The sequence below is a fragment of the Musca autumnalis genome, unplaced genomic scaffold (assembly GCF_047663935.1).
Source record: "Musca autumnalis isolate F117 unplaced genomic scaffold, ASM4766393v1 scaffold_1, whole genome shotgun sequence".
Classification (NCBI taxonomy): domain Eukaryota; kingdom Metazoa; phylum Arthropoda; class Insecta; order Diptera; family Muscidae; genus Musca; species Musca autumnalis.
Genome location: NW_027411644.1, coordinates 201,878,501 through 201,905,553, shown reverse-complemented (window position 1 = coordinate 201,905,553; position 27,053 = coordinate 201,878,501). Strand labels below are relative to the sequence as shown.

General features: G+C 34.9%; 1 protein-coding gene across 1 annotated transcript in view; it reads right to left on the bottom strand.

Annotated features, from left to right (window-relative positions):
• The window catches only part of LOC141390190 (uncharacterized), a 100,786-nt gene that overhangs the window by 8,921 nt on the left and 64,812 nt on the right, over window positions 1-27,053 (bottom strand). The window contains exon 2 of the mRNA XM_073962927.1: window positions 1,707-2,846. Within this exon, the coding sequence (XP_073819028.1) occupies window positions 1,707-2,846 (1,140 nt within the window). The remainder of the gene's footprint in view (window positions 1-1,706; window positions 2,847-27,053) is intronic.

The following is a 27,053-nucleotide window of genomic DNA, read 5'->3' as shown; positions in this document are numbered from 1 at the left end:
ATCTGCCGATTCGATCCAAAATTTGGCTTTCGTAATATTTTGTCCAAACTTAGTTCAAGTTCAAAGATGGATTATATCGGTCCACTCCTTCAGGTACCTCCCCCACAAAGGTTCGAAAATGTTCGGAAAATTTGTGCGTACGAACTCTTGAAAGGAGTAACAGATTTGTTCCATACTTTGCACATTATGAAATTTCTACCAGACTTAGATGAGGTTCCAATATGGACTCAATCGGTAAACTCCTTCGAGTACCTCCCACACAAAATTTCGGAAAAGTTCAGTTTAGGACCTGCTCTCGAATCGCCTTGGTTTTTGTTGTAACATCTTGTATTCACTGTCCCCTATACGAAGGTACAAGTTTCCTCAGGGGCAAGTCCATACTTCCTGAAAAAATAGCCTGAAAGTTGAAAAACAAACCCTATAACACCATGTTTATGGATGGAAGCGCAAGATAATTCTCGAACGGAAATGCCGATTCCGGACAAAATTTGGCCTTCGTAATATTGTTTCCAAACTTACTTTAAGTTCGTAGATAAGCCATATCGGTCCACTCCTTCAGGTACCTACCCCACAAAAGTTCAAAAATAATCGGAAAAATTGTGCGCACGATAACTCTTGATGGGAGTGACCGATTTGGTCCATACTTTAAACATTCTCATAATATTTACCAGATATAGATCAGGTTCGAATATGGACTATATTTGTCCACTACATCCCGTACCACCCACACAAAATTTTGGATAAGTTCACTTTAAGACCTGCTATTGAATCACTTTGATTTTTGTTGAAGCAACTTACATTCGCTGCCTCAATTACGATGGTAATAGTTGTTTCAGGGGCAAGTCCATACATCTTGAGAAAACAGCCCGAAGGGTGTAAAAACCCCCTATGGCACCTCCATGGTCTATGTCAGTCCATTCCTTTAAGTACGTTTTCCGCAAAATTTTTGAACTTCAATCCTAATCAACATTTTTGTCGGTTCATACGACCAAAATTTTGAAACCCCCTAAATACATAAATTTTTTGTGAAAAAAGTGTTTCAATTTGCACAGGCTGAGGGTATATCTCTGTCGGCAAAGCCGACTGATACTTTTTTACTTGTTTTATAATAAAGTGGAATGAATGTTATTTTAGGCATTAATAGCCAAAATTTCATTCATTCGCACTACAGGAAATCAATTTTGAGAAAAAATTTCAAAAAATCATAACTCTAATCATCATATTTGGCATCAAAGAAAACGCCAGGAGTCCACCCTTCATAATCAGAGCGCTTATAAAGCAAAATAGCTGTCAAGTATACATTTTCGTTGCAAAATAAATAATTAAATTGTAAAATATAAATTACCAGTTTTTTTATGCAGAAATTCGGTCCTTTGGCTCCGCCAAATATCATGTGATTATCATTAATCATTTATTTATTAGCTGTAGTATTCATTCAAAATATAATTTTTTCTGTGGACTTACGACCTTTTCCGACAGGAAATATATATAAAAACGCGAAATTATACCATTTTTTATATTATACTGCGTGTTTTGACTTGCACTATCATTCTTTAACAAAAACGCGATTTCTAAAAAAGGGGATATACGACCTTTTTGTGCGTAGCAGACGATATATTCTTGATCAGAATAAAATTCAAGTGCACAAAAATTTAAGTGGAACCCTGGCTGTTACTTTTTTTACCTGTTTTTGTTTAATCACTTACCGTTATATAATGGCCAGACGTGGATACTGCATTTGAAAATCTATTTGCAATTGTTGTTGTTGTACTATAAGTTGGTTGTGTTGGTGGTGGATTAGGAAGAAAATTATTGTTATTGGATTTTGGCAATTCAGTTTTTAGCACATTCAATTTCGTAATGGTCGGACCAAAACTCAATGGTAGTTGAGGCAAAGTGGGCCCTGTAGTTTGTATTGCGTCAATGATGGGAACAACTTGTTTGGAAGCACCCAATTCATCAACATTGACCGTAAACGCGGTTACCAAAGGAGCCGCCTGTATGCGAATATCATTCTTATCGACCACTTCAATATTTTCACCATCTTCATTGTGTGTTGGTCGAGGTGTTGTTGTAGTTGTGGTCGTCGTAGTTGTAGTGGTACGTCTTGTGGTGGTTCTGGGACGTGGTGTCGTTGTCGTAGTAGTAGTTGTTGTGGTCCTTTGACTAAGTTTTGAATTGCGTATTTCAAATTTAATTTCATCCAAACTATTTGAGGATATTTCATTACTCTGTACATTACTTCCGACACTGCGAGCCGTTTGATGATTATCAATGGAATCGGAGGCAGCATTAAATGTCACAATTACCGGTGAACCAAAGTTGTGTTTTTGTGATTTTCTCAACGATTTGGTACGATTTATAAATGCCGCCAATGGTTGTTCCTGAGCATTCTTTTCATCATAGGTCGCAGTGAAGAATTGTACCGATGGTAGAATGCCATCATGAGGGCCACCGGTACTTTCTTCTAGAATTTCATCTTTGGTTTGTGTTATCAAGGGAATTGCAGTGGTACTTTGGATTGTTATATGAGAAGGTGCGATAGTGGTGATTGCAGGATCATCGAATTGTTCTTCTTTTCCTTCTCGCTGTTGCTCTTGTTGTTGCTGCTGTGTATTGTCACTATCTGTCTGTTCTTGTGGATTTTCCTCATCGACCTCTTCATCATCATTTTCAGCTTCTTGTTCAAGCTTATCTATGGCACGTAATAGGGCTTGTCTTACAGATATATCTAATTTTTGTATGGCCTCGCGTGGTATTATCTCATTGGTTTCTGTTGAGCTCTCCTCATCTGCCAGAATGAGTGGTGAACCCAAAAGACACAATAGTAGGCAGGTAATAAGTGTCTGGAAAGAAAAAAATAAGAGTTTTTAAATAACTTTTAGGGAAATATTAATATAATAGTACGTTTATATATAACCCGATTTAACAAACCCACTGGGTTTCAAATGCCAATTCCTTTGCGTATACGTCAAATAAATCTTCGTTAAGAAGGTTAACCCTGCAAAAGGCTATAATATAAACATGGCCCAACACAACTTTTCAAAATATAACGAGGGGCATATTCAGTAACCTTTTAAGATTGTTACTCATTGAAAAGAAAAGAAATTGTAAAAACTTTTACTAAATTATTCACAATCAATAAAATTTACTAAATTCCTACACAGATTTATTTTAAAATTATAAAAAAAAAAAACAAAAATAGACAATATTAAAATTTTTTCTATTTCTATACCTCTAGCTGCTAGGTAAGGTTGATTTTTATATTATCCTTACCGCATTTAATTTCATTATCCAATTTGCTTATCTTAAAATATATATCGCACATATACGTACATACAGCGCTGCTACATTAATCTTTGCAAAGTCCATTAATATTTAGCAATTATGCATGTATTTCAAATCATATCTTCTTATTCATACATACCAAATTTATAAACATTTGTATGCATGTTTACATCTATGCACGATTTCAACCATCCGTATCATGTTCACGATTCCGGCATGTATGAAGGCGTTAAAAAAATGAATAAGTACACGTTTTGTTATTACCACCACACCTTGAATAACAACTGAGGCGGGGGAAGACATAATACTTTCACGTATTTTTGTAAATTTGAAATACGTATTACATAAAATAATGGCAAATCATAACAGGTGAAAAGGTTGAACACATGCTGAACTAATTTGCCATGCATTGAATTGTTTTTATTTTGGAATTTTTATTTTTTGGCATTTAAAATGAAATTTAAAAATATGTACATACATATGTTAAATTTTAATTTATATTTGGTCTGTTCCAGAACCTGCAAGAAGCTACTATTTTTTACTACGATAACATTTTTTTCAGGGTTTAAAATGCTAACGCCATATTAGCAAAAGCACCGAATATTTGCAGCTTTTGCCTGCTACAATTTCTTCGAAATATGTTTAGCAACAGTGAACAACGGCAACATGTGGAAACAAATTTCACAAAAATAATGCTAGCGATGCTGATGCTATTTTATATTGTTGCTATAATAAAAAAGCATCGGACACGCATACTCATATTTTGCAGCACACATAATCAACGCATATCAGAAGAGAGAATAAGCAACAAAGTTTCAACGACTTAGCCATGTTTTCAGCAAACAATTGCTTTTAAGATCAGGGTTACCAGTGTAGGGATACGTAAAATCGATTTCGGTTAATCGATTATTAGCCGCAAAATTGCTGAAAGTCGTAGTCGACTATTGACTGTGCGAAAGCCGGATAATCGATTATTCTTAATCGACTTTCGAAAGACGGAGTCAACTATTATTCGTAGTCGACCATTAGTCGTAGTCGACTACTAATCGTGGACGACTGTTAGTCGTAGTTGACTATTGGGTGTGCTAAAGCCGCGTAATGAACGGTACTGTTTTATACATATATACATCACGGATCGCATCAATGGAAATGGTCGATTATATTCGATTATCATCGGTTTTCGGCGGTTAAGGAATAATCGAAAGTCCACTTTTAGTACATTCTCAAATAATCGACTAACCGAAAATCGAGTTTTAAGTTTTTCACGAAAACCGTATAATCGAAAAACCGATTATTGCATTCCACTGCGTATCTCTATACCAGTGTAATGCATGAAAAATCACGATATAATTAATTCCACTTTTTCGTTCAAAGGACATGTGAATTTTTGGTGAAGCCGTATCAAATATACTTTCGTAAAAAACGAAATAAGAAAAAATGTACGAAAACAAGTAAAAAAGTATCAGTCGGCTTTGCCGACAGAGATATACCCTCAGCCTGTATATATTGAAATAATTTTTCCCAAAAAACGTATGTATTTAGGGGTTTTTAAAAATATTGGGAATTTGAACCGACAAAAATGTTCATTAGGATTAGAGATCAAAAGTTTTGCGGAGGAGATACTAAAAGGAATGGATCTACATTGACCATTATGGAAGTGGATTTCCAGCCACTACATATGGTGCCATAGGGGGCTTTTACACCCTTCGGGATGTTTGCTCAAGAAGTATGGACTTGCTCCTGAAAAAACGTTAACGATCGTAATTGAGGCAGCGAATGCAAGTTGCTTCAACAAAAATCAAAGTGATTCGAAAGCAGGTCTTAAAGTGAACTTATCCGAAATTTTGTGTGGGAGGTACCGGATGGAGTGGACAAATATAGTTCATATTTGAACTTGATCTATATCTAGTAGATATTTTAGGATGTGTAAAGTATAGACCAATTCGGCCACTCCCTTCAAGAGTTACAGTATGAACAAATTTTCCAAACATTTTTGAACTTTTGTGGGGGAGGTACCTGATGGAGTGGACCGATATGGCTTATCTTCAAACATAAACTATGTTTGGACAAAATGTTACTAACGCCAAATTTTGGACCGAATCGGCAGATCCGTTCTAGAGTTATCTTGCGCTCCAACCACCTCACACGGTGTCATACGGATTTTTTGCACCTTTCAGGCTATAAATTCAAGAAGTATGGACATGCCCCTAATGAAACTTGTACCGTCGTATGGAGGTCGGTAAATACAAGTTGCTAAAACAAAAATCAGAGCGATTCGAGAGATGGCCCTAAACTGAACTTTTCCCAAATTTTGTGTGGGAGGTACCCGAAGGAGTGGGCCGATTGAGTCCATATTGAAACATTATCTAAGTCTGGTGCACACTTTACGATGGGCAAAGTATGGACCAAATCGGTTACTCCCCTCAAGAGTTATCGTGCGCACAAATTTTCCGAACATTTTCGAACTTAAACTAAGTTTGGGCAAAATATTACAAAAGCCAAAATTTGAACCGAATCGGTTCATCCGTTCGAGAATTATCGTTCGCTCCAGCCAGCCAGCCAGACAGACAGACAGACGGACGGAAATTGCTCAATCGACTCCAAATTGTCTGAAACACATTTGGTCCAAACATACTTGGGGTCTAAAACCATTATTTCGATGAGGCACATTTTGCCCGTATGAAAGTGTATATACCCTCGTTAGCATAAATGCTGAGGGTATAATAAATATGCGTTCGGTTGCTTATTTAGCCGTGTGTGTCAATGTTGTGTAGCAGTTGAAGTGTACAGCTAATGCTAATGTTTTTAGATGCTGGCTTTTAAACCCTCCTTTATGTTATCGGAAAAAATAGTAAAAATTTTTAGATTCTTGCAGTACTTGAACAGACCAATTATTTTTCTATGGAAGAAATGTAAGATAGCCGTAACAAAGTTACATAAATGTCAAACCAGGTGACGTAGGGGATGCAAGATACCAAGCAACGGTTCTAACCGGCTTTAACATGGCAAAGCAAAGGATTTATCTTGGTCCCTCTTTCACCTCAAGTGGACACTGACCTCTCCCTAGTGTCACCTGGGGAGGTGCCTTTAACACAAGTAAAAAAGTATCAGTCGGCTTTGCCGACAGGCTGTAAACAGGGCCACGTGGAAAACCTTCGGTAAAAATGTCCAAAGGATCCTTGAACCACATTAAAATTTTGAACTTTGAATGTTGAATTTGAACATAAACTAAGTTTCGACAATATTTAGAGATCCAAAATTTGGACCAAATCAGTTGCTACGTCTTTGAGAAATCGCGCGTACAATTTTAGCGAATATTTTCGAACTTTTGTGGGGGAGGTACCGGAAGGAGTGGACCTATAAACACCACCTTCGAATTTCATCTATTATTTCAAGGTGTGCAGAAATCCGTTGTAAAAAAGAAGATATGTCCGTTTAAATTTGAAAATGTACGAAACCCAGACTTTCACTACTTTTACCGTTATAAAAAAATAAAACGAAGTGACACAAACGAACTAAAGGCATTGTCGTTGTCCATGGATCCCAACACGATATAATTTTGCATTAGACCGCATGAATATTTTTCTGGTCAACTTTTGTAGCACAGTGTCATTTATCTACATTTTTCGAAATGTTTGCACAACTTTTCAAGGCTAAAACTACCTGAAGGAGTATTCCAAAGATTTTGCGATGTATTAGAGAATTCTTAATTACTGTCTTGGCTACAATTTTTGTCCTTGTGTTCGACCGAAAATCTCAATGGTTTGGCTGTTATATGCCAAAATGTCTAAAAAACGTGGATAAAGTCAAAATCGGGAGTCTCGATTTTCACGGTAGACCTATGGTCTAGTGGACTTTTTTGCTCAGTTCAATTCCAGGAATCAGAAACGCGAAGGGCCGATTAAGGTTTTTTCCTTCCACACAAATCGCCCCGGCCTATTATGTATGCACTAAAGGGTCCCGTCCCCACAATAGCCTCTACTTTACTTTCTTAATACATTATATAAGTGCATTAGTGTTTTGTATTTATATATGTGATTCCTCAATAAATTGTTTGTCTTGATTTTATAAGCTGATGATTGCAATGATAAACCAGTTTTACAAATATAAATGTTAAGTTTAGAGAAATGTTTTTAAATTGCGTTTCGCATTGCGGAAAGGGAAATTAATTATTATTGGGTGTGTTCAACAGGTTTGCAAATAGGTTGAATATAGCTAATCATTGAAGTTGTTCATTGATAGTAATTAACACATCTAAAATATATTATAGATGTGGGCCATTGATGTGTGCATATGGGGACAGATATGGATAGAAATAGAGTGGCATAAACATATTGTGCATTTGTTTTTGTACTCTCCAGCATAGTATGGAGGGTATATTAAGAGGTGACCCCCACTTGTAAATTTTAGAAATTCGAAAAATAAATTTATTGGCCTATCTTAAAGTATAAGTAGCAAGGCGATCGGACGATCGGTTCATTAGTTTTCGAGCTAGAGTTGGCTTTACAACTGGGGGTCAACCCTAAAGTTTGTTTTTTTCCGTTTGTAAAACATTGAAATCATTTGCGACCCTATAAATTATGGGGATTTGCTAAGTGAAATCGGACACTTTTTCAAAACAGCAAAACATTTTAGTATATTTTCAGATTTTTTTGACTAACGGTTCCAGAGATATCGCGCCGTGAAAAAGTCAAATTCTGTAAAAACTATATGCAAAGAAATAATCATAACCTCTTTGATATTGGTCCAATTTGAAAAAAAAATTGTTTTGTATTGTATGTTATTATATCAGCTATTTAATAAAAAATAGAAACAATTTTTGCACAGTGGGCTTTGATGCATTTTTCACGATGAAATATTTAAATTCAATTTGAAAAAATGATTGCACTCTTCGGTTTTCTTGATTTTTGTTTTGTATTAAACTACGATTAATTACAAAAATTTTAAGTCATAATGATTACTATTTTTCTTAATTTTTTTTAAAATTAGTCAATACAATTTTTCTTTTTTAACATTTGTTTTGTTGTCATATTTAGGAATTTATCGTAAACATCTTAATAACTGCGTAATTTTTGAAAATGGTTTAGCTGGATAATAAAGTAAGTATATTGATGATCAAATAACTACATATAGGGAATTAATTGACTGATCATCCGAGCCAATATTAAAGTGATATTCTCTTCAGAAGATGATCACATATATAAATACGAAAGAGGATTTGAATTTGAGATATGACATGGCTAAACCTATCGCGGGCACAAAAAAACGTCATTCAATAATACCCACTAATGCTGGTACACAAATTACTAAACAATTCTTAAAATCGTAAAATGAAGAAGTTTTTAAGATGTTGAAGATAAATTCCTAAATAAAATATCAAAGCAAATTTTGGTAGATGTTACTTTTTATATTTTTTGTAAAATAACACATTTGCACACTGGCATATAAGAAAAAATGTCTTGACAAATTAAAGCAAAAACATTAGATAAAAATTATTTTGTTGAATCCCACTACCAAATAGGACTTAAATATGTTGTAATTAATCGTAGATTGATATAAAAAAAATTGCAAGTAAATCGAAGAGTACAATCATTGTTAAAAATTGATTTTAAAACTTTAATCGTGCAATTTGCGTCCACTATTAAATATTTGATAAAACAACAAGAAATACAAAAAAGATGTTTTCAAATTGGAACAATATTAAAGAAGTTATGAGTATTTCTTTTTCAAAGCGCGATATCTCTCGAACCGTTAGTCAAAAAATGTGAAATATTCTCCATATATTCTTGATCAAGATAAAATTCTGAGTCGGTATAGCAATGTCCCGTCTGCCCCTCTGTAGTAATCACTCTAGCGTCCGCAATAAAACGCTATTTTTTGCACCCCAGGATTAGGGTGTCCAAAAAACCGGTTTTTCCAAACAAAACGGTCTTCGGTTAACCGAAATTTTCAATTTTTTCAAAAACCGGTTTTCGGTTTTCAGCATTTGCCAAAACCGGTTAACCGGTTTAAACCGGTTTTGTTAAATAGGTACAAAATTGCTCATAATTTATAAATAGTCGATTAAAAATGTGCGACAAGGGGTAAATTAAGTATAACGACTTCGTTATTATATAATTATCTCAAAATATCCTTGTCATTTGGTATTCAACCTCGAAATGGGGGCTGCAAAATTAAGACAAAAATTGTGCTTAACAATGGTAAACCATACAAATATAAAATTGTGTACCAAAGGAATTAAGTTTACATTTCATTAAGTCCGGATTCTTCGCCTCGCTTTGCCAACCTTTACTTATCGTGAAATGCCTGAATCCAACATTCATTTTGTTACCGTTACCCTTTATAATCTGACATTCTAAAGCGCTGGTGATTACTTCCTTACGGTAGCGTAAAAACAAACCACACGTATTCTCTCTTTATTTCTCATTTACCATTGCTTAGTAATGGGGAGAGTGTCTTACCACTACTAATACACGAACTATTCTGAGCACCCCTGGTCTAAAGATTGTGTTAATTATGCACAGACTCCTAGTGAGGCTGATCATAGTGAACATTCGGCAATCTGTTTAATAATTACTATATTGGACTAAACATTGGTTTTAAATTGAAGCTACTACAGCTCTAGTTCCTAGTTCACTGTACTAGTTCCAAAACGTGTGAATAACGTCATACAAACTGCCGTGTGATATTACGTATACGCAGTTTTCACATAAAAACGATGTGGGCTATTGCAACTGCGTAGTGAACTAGATTGGCACAACTTTACATTTTAAACAAAATATATTTCAAATTTAAAGGTTAACAGTTAAGTTTAGTTTACTTTCAAGGAAACAATTGTAGTGAAATATTAAAAATATCACTATTTTTTTATAACCGGTTAACCGACACAAATAACCGGTTTTGTCGGTTAACCGAAAATGACGTTTTTGGCGAAAACCGGTTTCGGTTTTGTAACTCAAAACCGGGTAACCGGTTAACCGGTTTCGGTTTTGGACACCCTACCCAGGATCTTTTTCCACAGGCAGGTCAAGTTCGGCCCACGTTTTTGTATAGCCCCCATATAATGATACCTCTCGATTTTCGGTATTTTGGGGATTTTAGCTATATTTTTTGGCCGAACTACCAGTAATTTAAAGTTTCAACATAGGTTTATGTTTCACGGTGCTCTTGAACCAACTTTAAATGGAAGGTGCTTACACCTGGGAAGTTTTCTGAAACTACAATGTTTATAGATGAGAAAAATCAAAAAACTAAAAAAATCGCCGGAGCGCTTTTTAAATAAATCGCGATTCAAGTTGACATTTTGAAGGGTTTTTTTAGGTTTTCACGATTTAGCTTGGAAACCGCAAATCCTATTGATATGGGACTTAAGAAGATGTTGTAGCTATGAAAATTCTCTATATGATTGGTAATTTTATCCTATGTTGTACCGTTTTTGAGATATATAAGTTTAAGTTTGGAAATTGCAGTCATGGCGTTGTTTTATAAGGAGGCTATACAGTCAATCCATTGTTCTAATTTGAGCTTATATATCTCAATAACGATAAAAACTACGAAGATATCATAAAAATCAATCTTGTAGAGAATTTTCATAGCTACAACATTTTCTTTAGTCCCATTTCGTAAGAGCTTGCGGTTTCCAAGCAAAATCGTGGAAACCTAAAAAACCCTTAAAAATGCCAACTTGAATCGCGATTTATTTAAAAAGCGCTCCGGTGGTTTTTTTGGTTTTTTGATTTTTCTCATCTATGAACATTGTAGTTTCAGAATCCGCAAAAACTTCCCAGGTGTAAGCACCTTCCATTTAAATTTGATTCAAGAGCACCGTGATCATATTTGATATATATTAGTTTATGTTGGGAAATTGCAGTCATGACATTGTTTTATAAGGAGGCGGTACATTCATCCATTGTCTTAATTTGAACTTCTATATCTCAATAACGGCAAAGATGATATCAAAAAAGTCAATCTTGTAGAGAATAGCTACAACATTTTTTTAGTCCCATTTCGATAGAACTTAAAGTTTGCAAGCAAAATCGTGAAAACCAAAAAACCCTTAAAAATGTCAATTTGAATCGTAATTTATTTAAAAAGCGCTCAGCCGATTTCTTTTTTTTTTGGTTTTTTCTTATCTATGAACATTGTAGTTTCAGAAAACTTCCCAGGTGTAAGCACCTCCCATTTAAATTTGATTCAAGAGCACCGTGTGGTACAACCTAGGAAAAAATTACGAAAGCCAATCAGTTAGAGAATTTTCGCAGCTACATGATATTCTTTAGTCCTATTTCGAAAGTATTTGCAGTTTTCAAGCTAAATCCTGAAGACCCAAGAAAAAAATCTGAAAAGTTGATTTGAACCTCTATATCTCAAAAATGGTACAATCTAAAATATCCATCAGCCAATCTTGTACAGAATTTTAACTGCTACAACATTTTCGTTAGTCTCATTTCGATTGGAATGCTGTTTCCAAGCAAAATCTGAAAATCTAAAAAAAACCTAAAAATGTGAACTTTGATCGTGATTTACTCTTATAAAAAATCCATTAAGCGATTTTTTCTTGCTTTTGGATTTTTCTCATCTATTAACATTACTGTTTCAGAATCCGCAAAAACTACCCTGGTGTAAGCGGTTTTCATTTAAAGTTAGTTAAGGTGCACTGTGCATAACGTTGCAATACAGTTTATCCATTGTCCTAACTTGAAAGTACGAAACGACAAAAACCCTAGTTGGGTTTTGTTGTGTCAGATCCAGCTTGGATTTTATGGCCCCATCTAAACATGGTTAAATATTGACTTTTGAAAGGAATTCGCGGCTATATCTCTGAAACCAATGCGAATCTTCATCTGACCTCTGAAGCAAATTTTTAGATAAGGGCAAGAATAAAATATTTGGGGAAATAATGTACTCGAAAAAAAACATTTATTGCTTCAAATTTTACAAAATATAGAAAATTTCCACAATTTTTATACGTTTCGCACCGTATCTCCAAAACCGTTATTTTTTCTGAATATTTTCTGTTGAAAAAATATTCGCTGGAATGTAATACAGAACATGCCATAGTTGTAAAATGCCTCTATCATGTTGTTTTCAGTACATTTTTCAACGACGATTTAACGAATATGTCAATAATGTGGTGAACATCGAAATGCGAGAATAAACTGTTGGTGTGAACTGTGTTTGAAATACGTATTGTAAAAGATATGATGCAAAATACCGCTAAAACAACATGAAGTAAGCATTCTAGAGTTTCTGAAGAATTGCTGAGAACATTATTTGGAAGATTTTTGCAAAAGGTTAGTTGGTTCAACTCCGAATAGTTTAGCTGATACTGACCAGAATTTCAGCAAGTATGTATAATTTTCTATATTTTGTCGATTTTGATGTCCTAGATGGAGTTTTTCTTATATAGTATGTTCAAAAGTAAAGTTGTACTAGTTTAGGGCCACAATATTGCCAAAGACAACAAGGCCTAATTCCTACTCGTTTCTGAGATAAAGGTCCGATAAATGCAAAAAATTGTAGTTTTAGCCCGGTTTAGATGAGGCCATAAAATCCGAACTGGACCTGACAGGACAAAACCCTTCTAGGATTTTTGTAGTCTAAATATGTATTTTCAAAAAAGCATACTAGAAGTTTCTGTTGTTGCCAATTTATGCGAAGATCACTTTTTTAGTATTATTTTTTTAATTCTTTAATGAAGTGAAAAGGAAAGCCGACGATTCGAACCCACACACCCACCGCTATGTGACATGCAGACATATCGGATGCGGAGCGGCTTCGCTGTCCTCGAACTTTTCTTCTTTCAAATGCATTTTTGTTTTTTTTATTTTATTTTTTTTTTTTACAACAACAATGAGTATTTTCCCCTTTAGTTGTGCATAATTTAGAATTTTGGGGTTAGTTCAGAACATTTTATCTTGGAGGATATAAAAAGTTCGGTCCGGCCGAACTTAACACTTTTTATACCCTACACCACACAGTGGTAAGGGGTATTATGTCTTTGTGCATTTGTATGTAACATACAAAAGGAAACGAAATAGACCCACAGTTCCTTTTGGGGATATACATATAATCACTTTCTGAGTCGATTTATGCGTGTCCGTCCGTCTGTCTGTCTGTCCGTCTGTCCATGTATTTTTGTTCGCAACATACAGGTCGCATTTTTTGTCCGATTCAGCTGAAAATTGGGGAATTTAGCCATAGAAAGAACGCTATTGCTTTTGGTGAAAATCGGTTCAGATTTGGATATAGCTCCCATATATATTTTCGCCCGATTTCACGTATTTGCTGCACCAAACACGCTATATACGTCCAATTTTGAAGAAATTTTGAATGTGTAACTAAATTTTGTCTACAAATAAGTGTGCAAAATTATATTGAAATCGGTCCGGATTTTGATATAGCTCCCATATATATTTTCGGCCGATTTCACGTATTTCCTGTACCACACACGCTATATATGTCCGATTTCGATGAAATTTGGAATGTGTGACTGAATTCAGTCTAAAAATAAATGAGCCAAATTATATCGAAATCGGTTCAGATTTGGATATAGCTCCCATATATATGTTCGCCCGATTTCAGGTATTTGCTGCACCAAACACGCTATATACGTCCGATTTTGATGAAATTTGGAATGTTTGACTGAATTCGGTCTAGAAATAAATGTGCCAAATTATATAGAAATCGGTTCAGATTTGGATAAAGCTCCCATATATATTTTCGGCCGATTTCACGTATTTTCTGTACCAAACACGCTATATATTTCCGATTTCGATGAAATTTGGAATGTGTGACTGAATTCAGTCTAGAAATAAATGTGCCAAATTATATCGCAATCGATTCAGATTTGGATATAACACCCATATATATTTTCGGCCATTTCGTGTATTTTCTGCTCCAAACACGATATATAAGTCCGATTTCAATGATATTTGGAATGTGTGACTGAATACGGTCTGGAAATAAATGTGCCAAATTATATCAAAATCGGTTAAGATCTGGATATAGCTCCGATTTATATTTTACATATTCAGAGTGGTGTAGGGTATCATATAGTCGGCCCCGCCCGACTTTGATACTTTCCTTACTGGTTTTACTTGTTTTTATTCAAATATGAGAATTAGATAAAATATCGAAGGCAATGAAAGAAATCATAATTAAAAATTAAAAAAAAAACAAATAAGTAATGCTTATTTTACTTTCTAACTTTTATTATACTTTAAAGTCGTTTTTCAAAATTATATCTAGGAGCGGACAATTTTTTACAAAAATCCTGGTACCAATAGTTCAAAATTTCCATATGTTGACATATGGTGTTTTCTGCGAAGACAACGAGAATTTGTTTTTTTCTCATCGTGGCGAGGTTCATCTGTGACGAATGTAAAAGAGTTTTTGATTGTTTTTTTTTATTATTATTAAAAAAATTATAGATTATGGAAAATGCATAATGACCACAATATCAATGACATTTTCAACCTGTTGAAACAATTTTAAAACTTGTTTTTCTCTCCTCTAATAAATGTTTATGACGTTTTTTATATATATTATCAATTTTTATTCAAAAACACCACAAAAGTATCAAATTATGATTGTTAGCAGCTGTTACTGTTTTTATTTGAGAAAGAAATATCGACGACGAAAATCATCTTCATCATTAACATCTTTTTGTTGTTTAAAACTCTTAATTGCACAATGCAAAATAATGTCCGGTTACTGGGCAACTTTTTGGCATTAAAGACACGATGACGATAAACAAGAAAAAGCAACGGACACAGGCAGACCATTCATCCATCCATCAGTCATGCAAATGGAGAAACAAGACAATTTCAAATTAATCCGCTTTTAATTAATTTTTGCAAAATACTATAACTACAATTGACATACTTAACAATATCTTCTTCTTCTTTTTCGTCTTCTCTACTACATATTATTGTTATGCTAAAATGTAAAAATTTAAATAAAAATATCGTTTGCATACGCACTGGCGGGCATCATTTGTTTGTCTAGTCACGCCAAACCTTCCATTTGATTATTGTTTCATTTCAATTTTTCTTAATAAATATCTGTCTTCACTTTAATGTCTTTATTATAAAGAGCTACGTAATTTTAATGGTAACAATGATAATGATGCTGTTCACGATGATGACGATGCTGTCGATGGTGTTTTGAGCTTAGTTATGCAAATGAAGTTGAAACGTTTATTTTAAAATACATCATAATGAGAGGGTAATAAATTTGAATTCATTATCAATCAAATGGATTTCTTGTGAATGGTTAGAAATGTAAGGCTATTTAAGTTGAATTTACTAATGATATTTAATAAAGGAGCTTTTAAAGAAATGATACTTAAAAATTAATAATATAAAAACTAACTTTTAATTATGGTATTACCTTGAGGACATTGTAAAGCTAATTTCGACATTAGGCGATTATTTTAATGATTGCAATTTCATGGAAATAGTGAATACTCTTTACAAAGCCATTTTATTGGCCATAAAATAATTTTCTGATAGATAAAAGAAACAAAATGTTGTATGTAATTCCATATGTGTATATATGAATCACCAGGTGGTCACAGGTGCAGCCAAATTGGCCACATTTCATTAAGAAGCTATTCATATCATATTCGACGTACATATAATACATACATGCATATCGTCACCAGAAATGCCCCAAGACGTAACCCACATGAAAACATTGCACATGTTGCATGATTGATAATATCCCAAATACTCGCCCTCATAAGATTGAAATTCTCAGCATTTATGCTAACTAGGGTACATCGAAATAATGGTTTTAGACCCCAAGTATGTTTGGACGAAATCCGTTTCAGACAATTTAGAGCAGAATGCGGCACACAACAACAACAATTTGAGCAAACGCTGTTGTCAGTGCATGGTTTTTCAATTAGTGAGTGGAGAGAGAAGCTCTCTTTGCTTGCTCGCGAGTAAAGAGGTGCCGCATTCTGATTTAGAGTTAATTAGGCCATGTCCATCCGTCTGTCCGGCTGGCTGGCTGGAGCGTACGACAACTCTCGAACGGATCAACCGATTCGGTACAAAATTTTGCTTTCGTAATATTTTGTCCAAACTTATTTTAAGTTCAAAGATAGGTTATGTCCACACCTTCCGATACCTCACCCACAAAAGTTCGAAAATGTTCGGAAAAATTGTGCGCACGATAACTCTTGAAGGGAGTAACCGAATGGACTTTCCACATAGTGAAATGTCTACCAGACTTAGATGAGGATCTATTATGGACTTAATCGATCCACTCTTTCGGGTACCTCCCACACAAAATTTCGAAAAAGTTCAGTTTAGGATCTGCTATCGCTTTGATTTTTGTTGTAAAAACTTGTATTCAATGCCACCCAAACAAGTTTCATCAGGGGCAAGTCCATACTCACTGCGAAAATAGCCTGAAAGGTGCAAAACGCCCCTATGACACCGTGTGTAGTAGTTGGATCGCAAGATAACTCTCGAACGGATATGACGATTCGGTCCAAATTTTGGCTCTCGTAATATTTTTCCATACTTAGTTTAAGTTTGAAGACAAGCCATATCGGTCCACTCCTTCAGGTACCTCCCCCACAAAAGTTGAAGGGAGTAACCGATTTGGTCCTTACTTTACACATTCTAATATATCTACCAGATATAGATCAGGTTCGAAAATTGACTATATGTCCACTCCTTCGGGTACCTCCCCCACAAAATTTCGGATAAGTGCACTTTAAGACCTGCTCTCGAATCACTTTGATTTTTGTTGAAGCAATTTGCATTCGCTGTCTCAATTACGACAGTAAAAGTTTTTTCAGGTGCAAACAATTTGGTCCAAATCTTGGGCCAAATGTTGTCCCCCACAAATGTTCAACATTTGTGTGTAAGTTCATTTTAGGGTCTGTTCGAGCATCCTTCGGAAATGTACAACGATCCTGTTCGTTGTGGTCCCGGTATTGTGTTTTACATGAACAAGTCCATGCTTCCTGGCATACTGAAAATTTTTACGATTACCTACTGAAATGACTAGTAATGATATGACTCCCCAAATATGATCAACTTCCATAATGGACTATGTCGGTCAATTCCTTTAAGTAACTCCTCTGCAACACTTTTGACATTTAATCCCAATTCATATTTTTATCGGCAAGTTCGAATGTCCCAAAAGGGCCACAAAATTCTTCCACCTGTAAAATTATGGTGTTGTGGGTTACGGCTTAGGGCATTTCAGGTGACGATATACATATGTATGCATACTCTTCAGTCTGGAGTTTTACACTCGGATTTCTGACTCGTGAACATCTCGAAGTTTTCCTGCTCTTTCTTCATCCTTCTTAAAATACGCTTTTCCTCTGTCCCTATTTTTTCCTTGGCACATTATGTTGCTACTGACTGTACGGTTGCTCGGGACGCCACGTTCTTCTCTTTAGTAGCCTTACAACAATCCTGATCGTACAACGGATTTTTCAATATAGGGTTTTCACTGCCGGGCTTCATATACACCTGTGTTCAAAATAATAGGAGTGTCCATACACAAAATGGAATGGTCCAAAAAACATGTTTAAACTTTTCCATTTTCGTCAATTCTGCATTTGTTTAACATTGTTGACATCCCGAATGTTAATTCATTAACAGAAATGTGGCAATATGTTTTAAATTATTTGCTGTTTACACCAACATTATAAATCGTCTTAAAAATGTTTGTTCAAAAAAATAAGAGTGTGGAAGAGAAAGGAGAATAAAACAATTTTTATTTGAGTTTAGGACCAGAATTGACAATATTTTAGTTATTAGTAGTGAATTTTATAGATTTAAAGGCTGTTTGGAAACAAAAAAGGCTTTTGGATGTGGCCACAATCAGGATATTGTCCTTGCAGCTATTTTCCTATAATTTGAGCATTTATTGGGAAATCGATAGATTTTATAAACAAAACCTTTGTTGATTAGAGTTGTTTAAGACTCTAGCCGTTACCTCGAACAATACGTAATGATTATTTCCCCATAAATTTGTGTATTTTGATCCTTGAGCCAAGCTTTAGCCAGTTTCCATTAGACTTTTATGTAAGGATTGACCAAAAAAGCGTATCTATAAGGCATTAATTCCTCGACCAAATAATGTTTTAAGGCCCTTAGCATCTTAACTACACGCAGAACAATTATTTTGTTTATATTTGAAAAATTTGATGATTGGCAGATATGAGCCATTTTTCTACACGCTTTGTTAAAAAGCTAATTTTAAGGAAATACTTCTAAAGTTGCTCTACGAATTTGTTTACATTTTAGGTTTTGCATCGTATAAAACACAATTTTCTATGAGAATTAATCTAAAGTAAGTGCTTTTGAACGAAAAACGTGAATTTATGTAGAAAAATATAGTACGGTGTATACCAACCATAGAGTAGTCAAAGCCGGATTATCACAAAATGGTGTAATACTAATAGATATTTTTAATAATATTTTTGGAATAGAAGTGAAATTGATTGTGTACATAAAGCTAACATCCTGAGGACCTCATAATTTTATTTGGTCGAGGAATAAATGACTTATAAATGCGCTGTTTTGGCCGATCCTTTCATAAAGGATTAATGGAAACTGGCTGAAATTTCGTTCATGGTTCAAAATACACCAATTTATGGGATACCAATCATTATGTTTTGTTTAAGGTAAAAGTCAGAGTGTTAAACAAGTCTAATCAGTGAAGGTTTTGTGTATAAAATCCACTGAATTCCCCAATAAGTGCTTAATTTATTGGAAAAGTCGCCACAAGGACAATAGCTTGTTTTTAGATACTACCAAAGGACTTTTGTTTTCAAAAAAATCAAAGATATATTGTATTTAGTACTATCAACTTAAATATTTACAGTTTTGGTCGTAAATTCAACTAAAAATATCTTTATTGTCCTTTTTCTTCCACACTCCTATATTTTTGAACAAAAAAAATTTAAGACAAAACAAAAAGTGCCACATTTCTGTTAATGAAATAACAGTTGGAATGTCAACAATGTTAACCAAATACAAAATAATCCAAAATGGAGAAGTTTAACCATGTTTTTGGACCATTTCCTTTTGTGTATGGGCACTCCTATTATTTTGAACGCAACTGTATGTCAAGGTTTTGGAACTTGATGGCCCAAGTAAAGACTAGATACCAAATTTCAGCCATTTCGGTGGATTATTGTGGCCACAACCTTCAAAATACCGAAAATCGGGGGTTCCATTCTATGGGAGCTATATGAAGGCGTTGACCTACGCCGACAAATTTCATATGGAAAGTTTCGTACACCAAATGATGACTAAATATCAAATTTTAGCCATTTCGAAAATCGGGAGGTACCGTTCTATGGGGGCTACATGAAGGCGTGGACCTATACCGACAAATTTCATATGGAAAGTTGTATGCCCCAGATGAAGACTAAATACCAAATTTTAGCCATTTCGGTGGATTATTGTGGGCACAACCTTCGAAATACCCAAAATCGGGAGGTACCGTTCTTGAGGGCTATGTGAAGGCGTCAACCTATCCCGACAATTTTTATACCCTCAGCGTTTATGCTAACTAGGGTATATACACTTTCATACGGGCAAAATGTGCCTCATCGAAATAATGGTTTTAGACTCCAAGTATGTTTGGACGAAATGTGTTTCAGACAATTTGGAGTCGATTTAGCAATTCCCGTCCGTCTGTCTGGCTGGAGCGCACGATAACTCTCGAATGGATTAACCGATTCGGTCCAAAATTTGGCTTTCGTAATATTTTGCCCATACTTAGTTTAAGTTCGAAGATGGGCTATACCGGTCCACTCCTTCCGGTAACTCCCCCACAAAAGTTCAAAAATGTTCGGAAAATTTCTGTGCACGATAACTCTTGAAGGAAGTAACTGATTTGATCCATACGTTGCACATCGTAAAATTTCTACTAGACTTAGATGAGGTTCTAATATGGACTCAATCGGTTTACCCCTTCGGGTACCTCCCACACAAAATTTCGGATAAGTTCAGATTAGGACCTGCTCTCGAATTGCTTTGATTTTTGTTACAACAACTTGTATTCATTGCTCACCATACGACGGTACAAGTTTCATCAGGGGCAAGTCCATACTTCCTGAGAAAATAGCCTGAAAGACGCAAAACCCCCTTTTACTCCGTGTGTAGTTGATGGAGCGCAAGATAACTATCGAACGGATCTGCCGATTCGGTCCAAAATTTGGCCTTCGTAATATTTTGTCCAAACATAGTTTAAATTCGAAGATAAGCCATATCGGTCCACTCCATCAGGAACCTCCCCCACAAAAGTTCAAAAATGTTCGGAAAAATTGTGCGCACGATAACTCTTGAAGGAGGTGACCGATGTAACCCATACTTAGCACCTCCTAATATTTCTACCAGATATAGATCAGGTTCGAATATGGAGTATATTTGTCTACTCCTTCTGGTACCTCTCTTTACTTTAAGACCTGCTCTCGAATCACTTTGATTTTTGTTGAAGCTATTTGCATTCGCTACCTCCATTACGACGGTAAAAGCTTTTTCAGGGGTAAGTCCATATTTCTTAGGAAAACAGCCCGAAAGGTGTAAAAAATCCCTATGTCACCATATGTGGCAGTCGGAGAGCACGATAACTCTCGAACTGTTCAACCGATTTGGTCCAACATTTGGTCTTCGTCATATTATATCCAAACTTAGTTTTATGGGGCAATACCAGTCCAAAACTTCCGGTACTTCTCCCCAATATTTACAAAATGTCACTAAAATGCTAGGACGATATCGCTTGAATGGGGCAACCAATTTTGTCTAAAATTTAGATCTCCTAATATTTTGTCAAAATATATTTTAACTTCTAAAAGTTCAACATTTGTGTCTTAGTGCAGTTAATTCCAAATCCACATTTTTGTCGACAAGTTTAAATGTCCAAAAAGGGCCACAAAATTCTGAAGAGACCTTAAATACATTCGATCTCTCCGTAGGTGAAAGTTTCACTTCATATTTGCTGAAGGTATATATCTGTCTGCAAAGCCGACTGACACTTTTTTACTTGTTTTTATGGAATCTTGTATACCCCAAATGAAAATTGGGAGGTACCATTCTATGGGAGCTATATGAATGGTGGACCTATACTGACAAATTTCATATGGGAAGTTTCGTACACCAAATTAAGACTAAATACCAAATTTTAGCCATTTTGGTGGGATATTGAGGCCACAACCTTCAAAATACCGAAAATCAGGAGGTACTATTCTATGGGGGCCATTATAAAGCATGGACCTATACCGACAAAATTCTGGGGAAGTTTTATGCCCTCAACGAAGACTAAGTACCAAATTTCAGCCATTTCGGTGCGAAATAGAATGACAAATTTATTTATACCCTCCATATTATTGTGGAGGGTATAAAAAAGCAATCTAATTCAAATTCGTCTTGGCCGTTGTTTATCCTTTTACCCGAAATGACGTCACGCAAGCAAGAAAAAATCCATTGTGTTTCTACTCTTACGGTTGAAGACCATGTTATCCCTTATCCACAATTATCCCTTTTTTGAAGTCTCGAAACAATGTTCCCGATCATATTTTTCTTCTATTGCTCATTGCAAAAAGTTTGATAAAGCAAAGTGAAAAAAAATGAAAATCACTTCTTATTTTAGTCTTAAATAAAAATGTGTCGGTCTAGGTCCGCGTCTTCATATAGGCCCCATAGAACCGTCCCTCCCGATTTTTTCTATATGTCAAACCGAAATGGATGAAATTTGAGATCAAATCAAATCAAAGTGTACGAAAAGTACTAAAAGGTACTAAATATGGTACCCTTTGTATTAGGCAAACGGTAAGAGCTAGATTTCTGACATTTGGAATGAGGGTAACTGATGGAGAGCTAGAAAGATGTACCAAAGGGTTTTTGGAAATTCGAACTACAAGGGTACGAAAAGTACTAAATGGTATTAAATTTAGTACAATTTTGATTTGGGTGAACGGATAGAGCTGGAATACAGGCATTTGGAATGAGGGTCACTGATGAAGAGTAATAATGAAAGGTTTTTGTAAATTCGAACTATAAGGATACGAAAAGTACTAAATGGTACTAAATTTAGTACAACTCGGATTTGGGTGAACGGATGGAGCTAGAATCCTGAAATTTGAAATTAGGGTCACTGGTGGAGAGTATCAAAGAAAGGTTTTTGGAAATTCGAACCATAAGTGCACGAAAAGTACTAAATGGTACTAAATTTAGTTCAATTCGGATTTTGGTGAACGGATAGAGCTGGAATCCTGAAATTTGGAATGAGGATCTCTGATGAAGAGTAAAAATGAAAGGTTTTTGGAAATTCGAATTACAAGGGTAAGAAAAGTACTAAATGGTACTAAATTCAGTACAATTTGGATTTGGGTGAACGGACTGAGCTGGAATCCTGAAATTTGTAATGAGGGTCACTGATGGAGAGTAGCAAAGAAAGGTTTTTAGAAATTCGAACCATAAGTGCACGAAAAGTAATAAATGGTACTAAATTTAGTACAATTTGGGTTTGGGTGAACGTATAGAGCTGGAATCCTGAAATTTGGAATGAAGGTCACTGATGGAGAGTAAAAAAGAAAGGTTTTTGGGAATTCGAATTACAAGGGTACGAAAAGTACTAAATGGTACTAAATTTAGTGCAATTTGGATTTGGGTGAACGGATTGAGCTGGAATGCAGACATTTGGAATGAGGGCCACTGATGGAGAGCAGCAAAGAAAGGTTTTTAGAAATTCGAACCATAAGTGCACGAAAAGTACTAAATGGTACTAAATTTAGTACAATTCGGATTTGGGTGAACGGATAGAGCTGGAATACAGGCATTTGGAATGAGGGTCACTGATGAAAAGTAACAATGAAAGGTTTTTGGAAATTCGAACTGTAAGGGTACGAAAAGTACTAAATGGTACTAAATTTAGTACAATTTTGATTTGGGTGAACGGATAGAGCTGGAATACAGGCATTTGGAATGAGGGTCACTGATGAAGAGTAACAATGAAATGTTTTTGGAAATTCGAACTGTAAGGGTACGAAAAGTATTAAATGGTACTAAATTTAGTACAATTTTGATTTGGGTGAACGGATTGAGCTGGAATGCAGACATTTGGAATGAGGGCCACTGATGAAGATTAACAATGAAAGGTTTTTGTAAATTCGAACTATAAGGGTACGAAAAGTACTAAATGGTACTAAATTTAGTACATAGTTTAGAGTGGAGGTAGGGAGGAGGTTTTGAAAATTCGTACTTATTTATACAAAAACTACTAAATAGTCCCCAAATGGGTAAAACTGGAAAAGTGAATTGGGGTTAGGATATATGTTGAATATAAGGAAGTAATTTTTAAAACGTTTACCTATGTGTACGATAAGTTGGGTAACATGTTGGTACCAAAACCATTTTAAATAGTTAAGGTACTAAATTTGGTGTTGGGTGTAGGGACAAAACTGGGATTATATAATTTGGAAATACGCTATTTGTACAAAAAATACGAAATGGAAAAATATTTGTTATGTAGATCGCTCTAAAATTTGAGACAAAGTGCTGAGTTTGAAAAATTGTACTGAATATTGTTCCATTGATTTAATGTTAACGCCAAGGAGTTTGTAAATAATGTACTGAAATTAAGTAGTCAAACGTGAAGTATCTTTTCAAAAAATGTTTTTTGTTCTGACCGCTTTGGTATGTAAATTTGAAAACATGGTCCAATGCGACAATTTTGTTAACTAGAAGGTATTTACCCCCTGATATTAAAAAATCCTAAATTGAAATGCCTTCAAAAAATTTTCCGTTATATACGTTGACATACCCGTGCACATTAAGTACAATTTTTTGTAAAGAAGTTTTCTAACCTTTCATGCCACAAATTCTGAATTTCGGTTGGAAAATGTGCAGAAGATTTTCAAAATACTCTAAATCTTCAAAATATCTCTTCTAATAAACGTGGATTGAAGTGGAGCTTTTTAAATTAAACTTTTATATCCTCTGAGTATTCAAGGTCCAAATTTAAAGAAAATTGGACAATATACATTTGTTCTTCTTTTAAAATACACTTAGTCGAGAGGTGCCGTTATATTGGGATATCCGAAAACGTGGATTTTTATGGCCATTTTGAATGCCGAAAATTTAACGGACCTGTTCGGGTTCTGGGCGAAACCGCTAAAGCTAGAACCTTGAATTGTGAATGTGCTTGATTGTTGTTGTGAAGGGGTGAGATAAAGTTATGTGTTTCGTACTGGAAGGGAATGCTGTGTGCTGTGCTGTGTGTGTGAAATTTGCCATATGATACGTAGTTTTGGAAATTCGCAATAAAAAATATGGCAGCTGTGTAGGGATGCGATACGGCAGATTTTTTTTTAAATTCTGACTACAATCGAAAAAATATTGGTAATAAAAATAGGTCTTAGTACAACAGAATCTCCAGTATTCACCATTCCCGTATTAAATATTGTTTATATATATTTCGTTTCCTTTCTGCATACGAAGTAGCGGGCATTTGCTAGTCCCTAATAATATGCTTTAGACATTATTTTCCGCTAATGCACCAAAACCCCAGACATCATTTCGAACCATACACTTCAATAGCCGCTCCATACTGGGTATACATTTATCCTTCAATTACTTATTCACCAATTTGGTTAAGTCATTAAGGTGAAAATCCTATTTGTAGGCTTAGTTATGAGGCATTTTTTAGTCAACAAAATGTGGTAATCTGGTCATTAGTATGCCGGCTTAATGTAAAAAAAATATTTTGCCGCTATCTATAAAATTGAGCAAAATTTAGATGAGGGATTATTTACATACACAAATTTTAAGAAGGCTGCAAAACACCCAACATTGATGACAGCCCTAGGGATCCTTGAGTTAGCTTTTGTATGAAACAAAGTACATTTTCAAATCGAAATCAATCGATACTACTCATTTTTGGGGGCATATAGATTTAAATTGCTGCAAAAATTATCCGATGCGTATAAAGAAACAGTTGGTGTTATTTGAATAGTTTTAAAATGGTACACACAAATTTTATTCCATGCCGAAAAGTTCCAGTTGTTGAAATTAGTGCAAAATGATTTTAACACATTATGTCAGCATGCTGAGGACCAGGTTACCATGTTTTGTTGACTTAAAAATGCCTCATAACACATCCTTCAAATAGGATATTCACCCTATTAACTCATCCAAACTGGTTAATAAGTAATTCAAGGATAATTGTACACCCAGTATGGGGCGGTAATTGTAGTGTATGGTTCGGAATGATGTCTGGGGTTACTAAAACTATAGTTTTTGTTATAAAATGAATATGCACATTTTTGGGGCATTAACGGAAAATAAGGCCTAAAACACATTATAGTAATACTTCGTCCCCCTAAAGGATTTTCGGCGGGGGTAAAGCATGAAATCAGTGGACTACACTATAAACTAACCAATACGAGCTATTCTTGTATAAAAATGTACATCAATTAACCTTAAAGTGAATTTCACTACTAATGTCCCTAATTAGCTGGCCGCCACTGTATGTACATATGTACTGATTTAAGCTCTGTACCAAAGGTACCCCCATCGTTATTGCTTTTAGTTTTTATAAAATTCAGAATAACAGACATATTTTAAGTTTGGTTCTTCTAAGCGAAACCACATATTAATTTCCGTTGAAACAGAATTTCCACGTAGAAACTGTGTCAGGGTTACAAACTTAAGTTTTCCGGCATAAGTGTGTCTAGTAAAGAATATTACTCTTTCACGTAGATTAGCATTAATTTTTCGGTTGCGGAAAATTAAAAATTTAAATTTTGATCGTAATCTTTTATTAGGAATGAAAATTGTATATTCCACGGCTGGTTGGATTAATACAATTGCGCCCCGTTTTTTTTTCTATTCTACAAATATTATGGTAATCGTACAATGTGTTACCTGCCCTATACCAGCAAAATCTTTGGTAATAACCACGCCAATAGTTTAAACATGTCTTGTGAAATAAAAATTACATTTGGAAATGCTGTCAGGTTTGTCTGTTTTTGCATTTGTTGTTGCTGTTGAAGTTTTCATCTTCAACTCCTAAGTAATAAGTTTCCGCATCTTTAATTTTTCAAGCCTCAACTGTGTGGTAGGTTGGTAGTATGTCAGTCCAGAGTTTGCCACAGGTACTTTAAACAAAAATACATCCAGCCGACATCTAGCCAAAGATGTTGCTGTGTACGTGCAGCAGAAAAATGATTTATGCACAATTGACCAAAAAACGAAAAATCCAAAATAGCTCCGTCAGCGGTAAAGAGAAAAACAAAAACAATTATATTATGCTGCAATGGTCTGTTGAATTACCAAGAAAATTTGCCAAGTCGAGAAAGAAAACAACAACTGGTGTTGATGAAGATACTGTTGGGGTTTATGTTTTGTGTATATACTTAGCTTTCAGGAGACGACCGACTGTTGCTGGAATCTGTGGATAAGTCAATGCAATTTTTGTTGATGTTTCGTTTTAACACTTGACTAATAGAAAAAAACAAAAACCAATCAAATACGAAGATGTTACCCGTTTTTTTTTTTTCAATTGAAATTGCATTGTCGCTGATATTACCACAGCAATTGAAATAATTTCACAGAATACCGCGGCAGTAAACAACTGCATCTGCCTGCAGCTGCATCTTCTTTAATAATAAAGAAATTTGAAAGTGAACCATAATTTTGTTATAAAGTGTTGGAATAATTGAATTGCTTTGGCCTGTGTTTCACAATTATCATTGTGATATTGAAATGGAACCTCAAAAG